The sequence below is a fragment of the Dermacentor albipictus genome, chromosome 1, assembly GCF_038994185.2.
Source record: "Dermacentor albipictus isolate Rhodes 1998 colony chromosome 1, USDA_Dalb.pri_finalv2, whole genome shotgun sequence".
NCBI lineage: Eukaryota > Metazoa > Arthropoda > Arachnida > Ixodida > Ixodidae > Dermacentor > Dermacentor albipictus.
In genome coordinates, this window is record NC_091821.1 from 335898080 (window position 1) to 335912069 (window position 13990).

Below are 13990 nucleotides of genomic sequence, written 5' to 3' on the forward strand. Positions count from 1 at the left end.
TGTTGTGTCATCAGCGTATAAAATACAACTGGAATGTGTAATGTATTCTGGAAGGTCATTGATGTACACGAGGAATAAAATTGGTCCTAGTATTGAGCCTTGTGGAACCCCTATGTTAGTTATTTTGGCACGCGAATGTGTATCAGAAATAGAGACGATATGTTTTCGATCATGTAAATAACTGCGAATTAGGGAAAGTGCTGGACCACACACGCCAACAGCGTTTAGTTTAGCAAAAAGTATGTCATGATTTAATGAATCGAATGCTTTAGAAAAATCAATAAACACGGTACCAGCCAATTTACCTGTGTCAATGGCTGTTTTAAGATGATCGGTTAAAGTAATGAGCGCTAATTCAGTTGAATAACCAGATCGAAAGCCAAATTGATAAGAGGACAAAATACTGAACTTTGTGAAATAGCTAGTTAAACGTACTACGAATAACTTTTCAATTATCTTGCTGAAAAATGATAAAATAGATATAGGGCGGTAGTTTAATAACGAGTTCTTGCTACCCTTTTTGAGAACAGGAATAACTTTGGCGATTTTGAAGCAGCTAGGAAAGACGCCAGTTTTGAATATTAGATTTATTATGTGTGAGAGTGTGTCACTGATAAGATGAGCTATAAGCTTTACATGAGATGAGTTGAGGCTATCTAAACCAGCTCCAGTGTTCTTTAAGCTCAGAATGGTCATGCGCACTTCTTCTGGGGAAACTGGACCGAGAAAAAAACTGTGTGGCAAACGATGATAAGCCTTGTCGATGTGAACTGAGAGACGTGGCTGGTCGGGGCAAAAAGAATCGGCAAAGGCGTTAGCGATGGCTGAAGGATTATTAAGGGTTTGTTCCCCAACTTGAATAGCAGTTATGGCGGGATTTGGCGATGTTCTATTTAAAAATTCATTGATAATATTCCACTGCTTTTTAGAATCGTTGCCAGCACGGTCAATTTCCTTTTCATAATACTCTTTTTTAGCGTTTTTAAGAAGCCTGCTCAAAATATTCGAGTAGCACTTGTAACGAGTGAGCAGGGTTAAATTAAATGGCTTCTTTTTTGTTTTTTTATAAAGATTATCTTTTCTGCGCACGCATTTCAGAAGATTATCAGTCATCCACGGACAACGAGGAAAAGCGAACCTTTTCTTACTCGTGGTTATTGTGGTTGATTCGGAAGTAGCGTTAGAAATTATATTGCAAAACAATTCGAAGGCGATTTCTGGATTATTTTGCGACGTAACGGGGTACCAATTAACTTCGGCGATTTTCCTAACAAATGAAGTTTTGTCGAGATTTTTTCTTTTAACATGCATATCTGGAATATTGATATTAGAATTTATACGCACGAATATTGGATAATGATCAGTTAGTGAAACTTCAATGACACCAGATCCAGGTGTAACCATGAGATTCGACAATGCATGGTCAATTAGTGTATCCGGACCATTTATATTCCGCCGAGTAGGTACAATTACAAGTGATTCGAGGCCATGTCCATTCAATGTATCTGTATAAGCAGTGTATGATGAACTGTGAACATCTAGAAGATTAATATTGATGTCACCCATAATAATGATGTTTTTACATTCTAGCGATAGCGTGTGCAAAACATGGTTTAGTTCTAAACAAAAATCATTCAAGGATGACGACGGTGATCGATAAATAGAACCAACTACTAAATTTTTGGCGTCAATATCGAGAAATGATGCGTTCAGCTCAATCCACACTGATTCACAATTTACTTGATTAATTGTTAAGTCCCGACGCCTGGAATATTCTAACTCTGAAGAAATGAAGACAGCTGCGCCGCCATGACAGCTGTCACTCCGGTGACAGTATTCTGGCGTATAAGATGAAAAAGAGTACAAGTTGTTATCGGCTTCGCTGAGCCAGGTTTCACTAACACATATGATCGAGAAGTGGTGCTGAATAGATGATAGGAAATGATAAATGTCATCAAAATTTTTCCGTAAGCTGCGTGCATTAAAATGTACGAGGGATCGGCAAGGAGGCTTAAGGTAAGAATCTAGTTCGGACGGTGTGAAGTATGAAGCCATAAGAGGTCTGTTGGGGACGGATTGACATTATGCACGTGATTCAGGTTAAGAGATAACAGAAAGGTCCGCTTCACAGTTAATGCGGTGAACTCGGCTGTCTTCGGACTTGCGTGCATTAATACGGCAATTCTTAGTCCATAGGAAGCGCCATCCTTTTTCTTTCTTGAGTGCTAAGGCCTGAGCAAACAGCCTCTTGTTGTCAGCAGTAAGGTGTTCGTTAATGAAGATGGGCCCTGCGTTTTCTCCAGAGAAACCAAGACTGCCGGTATCCATCCTGGCCTTGCGAGCCTTTGCCAGGAAATCATTTTTTATGCGAAGCATATTACGAGAGCTCAACCCAGCTCCTCAGGCGCGGCGGTGTCGCCTTGAAACCACGTGACACCGTGACGTCACAACAGAGGAGAAGTGGCTTTGGCTCAACTCTTGCAAGACGGGCTGGGTGGGAATCGAACCAGGGTCTCCGGAGTGTGGGACGGAGACGCTACCACTGAGCCACGAGTACGATGCTTCAAAGCGGTAGAAAAGCGCCTCTAGTGAATGAGGTGTTGCTTTAGAAACGAGCTGTTTCTAAGGCGTGCGTCTCTTGCTCAGGCGCACATTTCGTTGCCGAGCCGAACGCTGCTTTGCTCGACGCTCACCGCGTCCAATGCGGGGCGCGTAGTCGCTGCCCTGTAGCCCATTGTCTTACACCCCTTGGCGGGTCGACGGGAACGCTGTCGCGTTCCACTCTTGAAGGCGAAGCAGTAATGCATGAGTTGTTTCTTCGTCTAGCCGAACCAAATATAGCCAAGCAACAGCAGTTCACCAGGCTAAACAGTGGTTCAACAACTAAAATAAAGGCTAGTATGCTTCGCATCCTGGGCTTAACCTTACCTAAGCCACAGCCATTTTTTTAGCGCGGGAGCAAAACCTAGCAATAATATTTTGATGACCTGATTTAGTGGGCACACGATGCGCTATCTCGATCTCGACTGGAGCAAGAGAGCATGCCGCCTTATCGGCAATGGCAGTTACAATAGAAATGCAGTCTTCCTCCTTTGTAAATGGTATTCCTTTGATCTCAACAGCTCAAGTATTATAATTGTGCTGTCTGCCACAGCGTAGCTTCTAAAGTTACCTAAAGTTTTCGCTGAAACACCCGGTACAGACCTCGGACAGCGCTCCGGCGCATGCGCGAAAAGCATCGCAACACCAACGCGAGAAACCTAATCTAGAAACAAGCCACCCAGATAAGCTAACACCCTTCACTCACAATACGGAATTCGTTGTCACTGAGACTACTCAAAAATCGCTAGGGAAATTCTTATGCTGCTATGTTATGTATTGTTATTGAATCTTATAACCTCGCTTGTGCAACAGTCTTTCGGAAGTGTTGTTACATCGGTCCCACCTTTTATTTTGTTATATCTGTAATCATTGCATTTGAAATTTGCTTTTGTATTGCCATTAACTCCTGCTTGGACATTTTAAGCTATACGGTAGTGTGTGTGTGTGTGTGTGTGTGTGTGTGTGTGTGTGTGTGTGTGTGTGTGTGTGTGTGTGTGTGTGTGTGTGTGTGTGTGTGTGTGTGTGTGTGTGTGTGTGTGTGTGTGTGTGTGTGTGTGTGTGTGTGTGTGTGTGTGTGTGTGTGTGTGTGTGTGTGTGTGTGTGTGTGTGTGTGTGTGTGTGTGTGTGTGTGTGTGTGTGTGTGTGTGTGTGTGTGTGTGTGTGTGTGTGTGTGTGTGTGTGTGTGTGTGTGTGTGTGTGTGTGTGTGTGTGTGTGTGTGTGTGTGTGTGTGTGTGTGTGTGTGTGTGTGTGTGTGTGTGTGTGTGTGTGTGTGTGTGTGTGTGTGTGTGTGTGTGTGTGTGTGTGTGTGTGTGTGTGTGTGTGTGTGTGTGTGTGTGTGTGTAATATCAGTGATATAAGATACGCTGTATTGGAGGGCTCCTGATTATTTTGAACCTTAACGAGCTTCTAAACAAGAGTGTTCTTGCATTGTGACCCCACCCCATTGGAACACGGCCACCGTGGCGTGTAAACGAACCCGTGACCTTGCGCTCAGCAGCAGGGCGTCATTGTGACTGAGTCACTGCAGCGAGTGCTGGGAAATGGCGAAAGCGCACAAAGACCGGCAATATATTTGTTGCCAACATTTACAATCAATCAATCAATCAATCAATCAATCAATCAATCAATCAATCAATCAATCAATCATACCGGTCGCTTTTTCCCGCATTTGTGAATTTTTCGTTCTTATGTATTCGTCGTCTCTGGCGCGTTCGAATGTGCGGCATCGTTGAATACGAAAGCCACCATCGGCTGGTTTCTTGAACGGTTGACCAGAGGAAGTTTGGTTAGGCCAGCGAAGAGGAAGACGGCTAAAATATACGCATGACCAGACGGCGCACGGCTGGGCCGTAGTCGTGCGTGTTTTCACTGGCGAGCTGAGAATGAATACGCAGGTAACTCAGCTTCGGAGCGAGTTGTTCAGGGGTTTCTCTGGATCTTCTGGGTGGCTCCTTTGTGCTCCTTGAGATGTCTTCGGGAGATTAAATGTGGATACGAATGCTAAACGCTCAAATTGCCCTCGGGAAATAGTAACAAGAAAGAGAATATGAACTTTGCTTTCATCCTTGGTCATTGACAAATAAGTGCATGCCCGAAGCTTTTGATTACGGAAAAGTAAGCAACAGCGTGAAACAGTGCATGCCGCCTACGTTGGATGGAAGCCGTGCAATACGATGACGTGATGCGCTTTCGCGTGCAGCATTCCAATTCGTTGAAAGGCACGTAGGGAAACCTCACCGGTTTCTTTCGTTTCACCGTTTGCTTTCAGTCATGCAGGCGGAACTCGCTTTCGGAATCACCACTGTGTTTGATTAAGTTCACAGCCGAGTAGGTTTGTGCTGCCAGTGCGCTGAATCGGGCGCTCCGGTATAGCCGTTTGTCTATATTCCTGTGTCAAACTTCGTGCTCTGTCAGGAATCCCGCGCGAAAAGTTCATGGCTGTAAACGAATGATAGACTGCACGTTCTTTTCCGTATGACTGGATTCGAAGTAGTGCGCTATCACGTTGCGCATCGCAGGTTTGTTTTGCATTTGCCGTCTCCATTGCATGCAGCCTGCGCCCCCTGTGTACTGTATTATGAAAATCTAGCAACATTCTTTCTTTTTTGGCCAAGAATGCGTATGACTGCAACATCATTCATGGGGCAGGGTGGCCATATCCTGAACTGGCGGCAAAACTGGAGCGAGTGTTCGAGCCAGTTTCTCGCAACCCCCTCCCCCCCCCCTTTTATTATTATTTTTTTAATTCGAAGTGTTTCTTGGCAAACATTTGCCACTTTGACAGGTATCTATCTATTTAGCCGCCTACGTCTTGGTGTTCTCATCGTCGTTTCGTTAACTTGGTATGTGCCAAATTGGCATACTATGACAAGAGTGTATGACGAACGTAAATGGTAGGTCACGACATGCGTGTCATGTAGGTCATGAAAGAGGCACCTACGTCTTCGTGGTCTCGTGGTAGTATCGTTAACTTGGCAGGCTCCCCGCACACTGCTTCACGTAACATCGATTCCCATAGGGCATGGGATCTGCCGGCTTTTTAAGCATGAAATGCTTATACCTTCCGTTGTTGACGACCTTCAAGTGACCTCGAGCCAGAAGCCAGAGCCGTTATCCGGGCACTGAAATGAGAACATCCGGGCAAGTTGCAATAACTAAACGAGATCATCCGGGCAACCAGTGAAAAATCAAGAAAATGCTGCCTCTAGCCCCGACCCTTTGTACAGGACCGCATTACATACGCTAGTTGCTGCCCAAGCAAATTACAAAAAATATTGCTTCCGAGTTCTTCCTAACGTTGGTTTGCGATATCACTGCAGCTGTAACTTATAAAACGCTGAAGTTTTATTTGTCATTTACAAGAGCGACGTTAAAAGGGAAATACAGGGCACCATACACTTCATTGTCTTTTGGCGCTGAGACAGGGTTGCGTGTGCTCTCTTGAACGCCAGCGGTCCGCGAGTTCCGCGGCGCGGATGGTGCCACGCTGCGTGGCGCCTCCTTCAGGCGATTTTCTTCTTCTAGCTCGGCAGCGTGCATATGGACCAGTGCGCAGTATGGCCTGGTGGGGTGTGCCGTTACGAAAATGCATTGCACCCATTTTGAGATAGCGGCTAGCATCATCTCCAACCAATCTGCTTTGCCGGTTGCCATATCATGCTTTTGTCCCGCTCGTTTCAAATATAGTTTAGCAGTCATATTTTCTTGTTCTAATATCTTTTTAGTTCCTTGTTTTCTGTGCTGCTTCACTGAGAACCTCTCAAAGTGGCATGTAAACTGTAGAATTAAGTACATGATCTGCATGATTTATTGACGGCTGTTATTTGCCCTTACTGCGCCCTGTTTTAAAAAAAAATATGGGGTTTTACGTGCCAAAGCCACTTCCTAATTATGAGGCACGCCGTAGTGGAGGACGCCGGAAATTTTGACCACCTGGTGTTCTTTAACGGGCACATAAAACTAAGTACACGGGTGTTTTCGGATTTTTGGCCCCATCGAAATGCGGCCGCCGTGGCCGGGATTCGATCCCGCGACCTCGTGCTCAGCAGCCACTGCGCTCTCTTGCAGAGAAAAATGGAGATCCAGAGGAGGGGGGGAGGCGAGCAAGGCAGACAGGCTGCACACAAGGCAAATAGGGGACAAGTGATTAACTATCCTGGAAAAAAAAATTGTAGATAGTATACACGTGAACTTAAAAAAAAAGAAAACAACGATAGCCTCAGCGACGAAGGTGTTGCGTCATATACTTGTCTACGTCGGTCTGCGTCGGTTTGTTCAGTAAAAGCCAGTTGTGAGTAGCGCTCTGTCCTGTCTTTTTATTCTCTTGCTTTATATCCCTTTCGAGTTGTTCTTTTTAACGTAATTACGTTTCGGCCTTGTGCGTGTCCGATTGTCCGTTGTGGAAAGGAAAGGAAAGCGCGAAGTTTGAAGCAGAGCTGCAACAATGCGCGCTCGCAGTGCTCCACGGCGCGCTCTAAGTGGCCAGAGAGGCCTCTGGAGTCAGTGAATCATAACAGCGCTCGTGCGGCATTCTGGGAGCAATCATGCTGCTGGGGCTTGCATAGGGAAAGATAAAAAAAAGGGGAGGGGGGGGGGGCGAACGCTGCCCTTTCTGTTCGTTCCTCGTTCCACCCTCTATTCGCAACTTTCACGTACGGTGGCGCCGTCGTGCGGCGTCGGCCAGAAACAGTCGAAAGATTATACTCGCCGCTGGCTGCCGCCCGTTGGCGTAGCGTATTGGTGTTGTCTACGCTTTTCCTTCACTTTTGATTGATATTTTAACGCGTTCAGAGCTCCCGTGGGATCCTGAAGGACACTTAACATGCTCAGAATGAGCAAACATAGAAGTAACCGTATTTGCTGCGTGCCGCAATGGATGCCGAGCGGTAGTTATGCGGTAGGTGATCTGAGCCTTCACTCATTCCCACCGGCTGTGTCCATCAGGAAGAAATTGATTATTAAGCTGCGGATCGGCAAAGCTGTCACAGAAGCGATGAAGGTTTTGCAGTGTGCACTTCATGTCAGAGGACTTTTTTTTTGGAGTACGACAGATGAGTGACGATTCCGAGCACTTGAAATCGCGAATAGACGCACCTCCATAAAGACGCAGGCATAGCACTATATTATGTGCAGGGAAAGAAATAATGCGCAATCTTAACTCAAATGTGTTGTAGGATGATTGATGCTTGCGTTCTTGCCACTCATGCCTTTGCGGCTACGTTGGAGCGCAAACATTCTCCATGAAGCCTTGTACCTCCTTCAAAATTTCTTGTTCTCGTTCATGCATTCGTGCTCTGCAACGTCGGCTTGACATTCCACCATTTTCGAACAGAGAGATGAGTTTCTCATTTGTGCATCGAAGCAAAGTGACGCAGGCGTAGAGGGACCTGGAATTCGTACCCCGTCTGCCAGTTCGATGCGCGGCTGCAACGTGTGCACAGGCGCGCATGACTGCACTCGTAAGGTAACAAATCCTAGTCCAACAAACGTTGAACTACTGTGCAGTGTTCGCGTAGCGAACCCTGAGCTGATCTGCACGTATATTATTTTATAAAGATAACTGGAAGAATGAAGCGAGCATTGCCCTGGACCGGTAAATATCGGCTATGTATCGCTTGATATGTTTATAGGCAAGACGCGTGGTAGGACACACGCAGGCTGTAAAACCACCGCAGGACTGTAGCTTGCACAGCACGCATAAAGCGCAATAACTAAATTACAAGGGTGAACGGTTATCGTATCAGCACGCAAAAGTGGTCAGATATGGCTTTTGTTTACTTTTCGAGTTCAACATCCAGCTTTGTGAACAGAGGCAGGGATAACTAGACATGAAATTTTCGTACACAAAACGCTGGTTTAGGGCTGCTTTTTACGCCGTCGATGTAAAGGACTTCGGTCGCGCAACACCAGGAAGGTTTTTTTTCTCGACACGGCGGCTTATTCAAGTGGTCTAAGTAACAACATGCAGAGAGCACCACACCGCGTAAAAGCTCATGGTACCCTTTCAAAGAGGTCAGATTAACAGAATAGCAAATAGAAACCACGGATCACTTCTCTTAATAACACCGTCGCGGTAAAACTGAAACCACAGCTCGTGTGGTTTGCTTCGAAGCCTCAAAGTTTGTGTGCAAAGATCTTCAATAGTCACGGACGTCGACGTGCACGCTTTTATGCCGCAGCACACAAGATGACCAGCGTTTAGGACTTCCTCGCTTTCAAGCAGGATTCGAATCCTGCGTTCTGCTCGCCCAATGTGAGCCATTACGCAGGCTAACGATAGCGGGCGTGTAAATTGAAGAGATATTTCAACATGACGACGCGAAACAACCTGTCACTGAGCAAGACGACCGCAGCACTGCACCCACTGCTCTAGTTCTTAATCTCTCGGACAGCCATGTTGGATTTAAAGAGGCGCCCCCTATAGGCCGTGAAAGTTGCGAATACGCCACTGCCTTCGCGAGCCGCCGTTTGGAAAACAGTGAGCGGCTGCATCTGTGGGGTAAATGTTTGCAGCGCATGGAGGGAATCCAAAAGTAGCTCTGCTATGCTTGCGCCATCGCACCTTGGACCCCTTGCGAGCGACGTCGGTGTTCACGTTGCACAGCATCTCGCGGTGTTTTGCGCACGCTCGGCTGTCGGGATGCATGTCAGCTGCAGCTGGCAGGCCAGTCTCTCACTCTTCCGCCCCCTTTCTCTCTGTTTCTCTTTTCCGTTGCTCAACAATCCTAAGTATTTTCAACTAATGGGCCCAACTTGTAATACTTTTGTAACTCTGGCGACGCGTGTGTCTGCCAGCCGTGCCTCTTGTCTTCTTGAACCGAACGCGCTTTCATATAGCGTAGACGGCATGTGCTTTTCTTGGCACTTGTACTGGGCAGAAGGAACTTGGTACTGTTGGGTTCTCCAGGGTAGCGTACCCATCCGCTGCCGAGTTGTTGCGACGCTGTTTATCGAAGCTCGACCGACGTTACTTTTGGGTAGCGTGGCGCTGTCGGCGTACTGCAGGCATCCGGTAGACCATGGCGACCAGGCAAGGATGAGACGACTTCTTGTGCGGAACTTGCACGGTTTATTCAATGGTTGGCGAAAGAGTAGAAGAAGAGAATGAAGTGAAAAAGTACATTGCTGGGCCCTTTAAGTGGGCCCACTAAAGTCTTAGGCGGCATATTGCTCACGCCAACGTCAGGTGATATGCACTGAGTTCTACGGTGCTTGGCGGCGGCACCCACTCACCCGGCTACCTTTCACGAGTCCGCCTCCGCAGGTGGCAACCGGCAGCTCCGGGATCGTAGGCGCTTATCCTTTCTTCTAGGCGACGTTGGTTCGGGGAAGTTCTCCTGTAGAGCTTGACAGTTTGTGGAGAGGGCGTCTGGTTGTAGATAGGTGGCTGAGCTATTGTCCCAGTTGACGCCTTCACGAGCGTGCCTCAGCTGGCGGCAACCCGGGGTCCTGTCTGGTTCGCGGAAAGGGTTTTCCCGCACACACACAAAGGGACCTGTGAACACTGCGGGGCGTTCGCCAGACCGGCATTCACTCGCGACAGCTATAGCAAATTAGGCATCCATCCTTCGTTTCGCTTAGGCATGCACACACACGAAGGGGCCTGTAAGCACTTAGTGACTCTGTCAGACCGGTCATTCATTCGAGACAACCATGGCAAATTAGGAATCTATCCTTCGTTTCGATGAGGCATGGTGGTAGAGCATCCTTTTTGCCTGGGGTGTTACACGCCAACCGTAACAATACGAAGGGCCAGCGGCTTACCCGCGTGTCAATTCAGTCGGCGAGCTTGGGACGTGAGCTGTCACCGCGTTCACGAAAGAAAAGTTATCTTGCCTGATAACGGACTTAAGCTGACTGAAAAGAGTCAGTGGCATTACATAGAGAACAGATGATTTGGAGGTTTTCACTCCAGTTCATTCGGATGGAATTAGAAAGAGTAGTAGCTTGGCACGAAAAGTAAGTCGCAGGAAAGCTACACGCTGAAGCCGTGAGTTTGTTGTTGTTGGAGTGCGATCCACGAAAAAACGGTCTCATCTTTCTCTGGAACGACCGGAATAAACGAAGGTTTGCAGTGCTCAAAGACTTTGTTGCTCCGATTTCTTTCCGAGCACATTATTTTCTATCTCCTCATTTTTTTTGCATCATGTTACAATTTTTTGCTGTCAAAATAAACTTTTGTTAAATGGCTCTCTCTGGGCTTCGCCTGGGAGTCGGGGCTACTGCACCGGTTGTAGGTACGGCAACTTGTAGCAAGCTCTCTCCTCGGCGATGCACTTTCGTCCCGTTATTCCTTCCAAACAGCAGGCCAAAGCGCCATCCTTTCTGAACGAATGTTTTGCCATCGTCATTATTATTACGAGTGTTGTTGTAAAGTCGCGCTGCTTTCTCGCGCGTTAACCATGCTGCTCGTCTCGTGTCACGCAGGGCGAGGAGAAAGGGCATCTGGTGGTTCCTCGCATCGTGACCACGGCCGACTGGGGCCCCATGGACGAGTCCATGGACGCGGCGGGGGACATGCGGTTCTCGTCGGGCCCGCCGCTCGGCGCCGGCGTCTCGGCCACGCTGCCCTCGGAGCGACGCCGCTCGCTGTCCGGCGGCGCCCACCGCCTGCCCGCCTTGCAGCTGTCGTCGCGGGCTCGCAGGCAGTCCGGCGACGACGTGCTCGGCGGTGAGCGTCTGCGCTATATAGGCCTACTTTCCGTCCCTCATTACGGAGCGGGTGCCGTGGTCTCCTCCTCCTCGCCACCTCTGTCCTGTGCTCGGCGGGTCCCTTCCGAGGTGGACAAGTGCCCAGTGGCAGGTCGAACAAACCCCGAGGCCTACGGGCTTTACAGAAATATCTGATAAGCAGAGGAAGACGGGAAAAGACTGCGACGTTAGCCGGCTGGCTAAACTGTGTTGGCTATAGTGTAGGAGGACAAAGGGAATTAGAGATATCGGAAGGGGATAGGAGCTAAGATACAGCGTTGGTAAAAAAAAGAAGGAAAAAGCGCAGAATTGAAGCTTTTCTTGCTTTCTCTGCGCTTAGAGGTTTGGGCGCCATGCCATGGGCGAATTGAAGCTGTTAGCAAATGTTTTGCCAGGCAAAATAAAGTCACAAGAAATGTTTATCTTGATTGGTACGCGCCCTGTGGCGATGCAGAAGTGTCTGCCGGAAAAATAGGGCACACAGAGAGAAAACAGGCTCCCTCCACAGCATTGAACACGTGCCCTTCATGTGATATAAGTAAATCTCAGGCTTACTCGCCTCAAAGGTTATTGCCTGCGGTATCTGCAGTCCTGTGACTGACGTGAGCTAAAGACCATTAATCGGTACAAGCAACGGAGGCAGATTACCAGCGTAAGTTGTTGCTATTTAAGATATTCTGCAGCTTTATAGATATCCGGTATGCATTCGTTGTTCTTTCGCAAGAATTCTCGCAATCGCTCAAGTCCTCAACATTTTGTGGCTCTTGAGGAGTGTAGTGGCGCGGAAAGGCAGCTCAGTGGGGAACAGTGAACTTCTGAGAAATTTCAAACGCTTACGATAAAGATCACCGCCCAAGGGCTGCGTACAGATGGTTAACCAGCGAAGTTGAAACGTGCGGCCCCAGTATTGCTCACTTGGTTAATCCCGACGGTTAATTAGACGACGGCTTGGTAGGTTACCTGATATTCGGTACGCAGTTGCTGCTTGCGCTCGTATTCACGAGCCTGTTCTTGTGCCCGGGCTGCAGCATCGGCAGGGCGTAGACGAGCTCGTTTCCGGTTCTGCTCGCGGCGTTGCTTATCGAAAGCTGCCTGCTCCTTAGGAGTGCGTATGACGCGGTGCCTACCCATTTCGGAGCCGGAGAGAACAACAGCGCCAACTATGAATATAAGCCAGGTAGCCCGGGCTACATGTTAATGTGACGGCCATTGTTATACGCTGGACATAATGAGCTTCCTGATATCGATGTTGTGACTTCCGACATGGCTCTCTCCCTGGATTGCGAGGAATTTCGAGGAATTTTGAAAAATTTTGTGACGGCTTTTGGGTTCGACTTGAGCTCCCAGGAAAGCACTTCTAACTGCCGAAAGGGGGTATCGCGGGCTGGAAGAGTGTTGCCTTGGGAAAACACGGCACCCGCCTCTGGTCAGAGTGTGTTGCTTGATATGCCTGCCACTCATCTGCAGACCACACATGTTTTGGTTGCGCGTGGTTTGCATGAAGCCTCGATAGTGGTCGGTGCTGGGTGAAATGTGAAGTTGGAGGTGGCACGCAAGAACGGGGAGCGGTGGTACTGGCTTAAGCACTCGTGTTCGAGTCAGAATGTGTAGCCTTTACATGTCGCACGAAATAAAAATGTACGTGTAATGGCTTGGCTAGCTTCACCACTATGGCCATAATTCTTGCGGTCAGGGAAAGGGTAGATGGCGAGCGTGTTGCCGTTTGTTTGCAGTGTTATTTTTTCTATTTTTTTGCAATCTTCAGAATGTTATTGTTCATAGTGTCATTAATGATTGGATTGTCACAATAGCCCTAAGTTTTACGGTGCAAGTATAACATTTCGGCGTATCGGGATATCATATCTTATAGTTGTAATTAGCGAGAACGATAGTGCTAAGCAAAGGACGCATACACAACGCGACAGACGATGACAGCGCTTGTCTTCGTCTGTCACGTTGTGTACGCGTCCTTTGCTTAGCGCTGTAGCTCTCGCTAATTATGACTTGGCAACTAGCCCAAACTGCTACCCTTATAATCCGTATAGTTGTTTTAAGTGCTATTTAGAAAAATGATGTGCCACGACGTAGTATTTCCGTGGAATCACAGCTTTGCTTCGCAGTTCTCTGCGCACTTAACCTACCCTGTGTAGTGCACTAACTCTGCTACCATGGCCTGCCACAGACGCTTTCGCTTGCCGGTGCTGAAGGTAGCGGATGCGTAGACTGCTAGCTTGGTGCTTGGTTTCGGTGTGCTTTTTTTTTATTTGGTAAAAGGTGAAGGCAAACTTTCGTGATAGACATAACTCTGATGAGGTCCGAATGAGAGTGAAAAAGAAAGAAGAAACAAACCGGCAGCGTAATGAAATGAGCGTAATACGCGCAAAATAAATACACACAGTCGAAATCGAGTGAAGTGCCTAGGGTATCTTTCGCAGTCGAGCCGGAGGTTGAGGACGTGAGGACGGGATCTGTTTCCGTGAGGTGCGCGATCTGATAACTGATCTGAGACGTTCCGTTTCGCGTGTGGCACTGTCTATACATCTGCGTAAACAAGCAAAAATATGACATGTTGCTGCGCTGGACCCAGACTTGCTACTTGTGAAATTCAGAACGCGCCGAATTGTATTTTCTGCACGCGGCATGGCGTGCGTGCGTTGCAATCTGTGCTTTACATATGGCTCACTATTCGAGGTCCGA

The 13990-nt window shown here is 47.8% G+C and overlaps 1 protein-coding gene across 6 annotated transcripts in view; it reads left to right on the top strand.

Annotated features, from left to right (window-relative positions):
- Positions 1 to 13990, top strand: part of LOC135915024 (5'-AMP-activated protein kinase subunit gamma-1-like) — a 411044-nt gene that overhangs the window by 159756 nt on the left and 237298 nt on the right. For all 6 annotated transcript variants that reach the window (XM_065447981.2, XM_065447978.2, XM_065447979.2 and 3 more), the window contains exon 2: positions 11030 to 11273. In XM_065447981.2, the coding sequence (XP_065304053.1) occupies positions 11030 to 11273 (244 nt within the window). The remainder of the gene's footprint in view (positions 1 to 11029; positions 11274 to 13990) is intronic.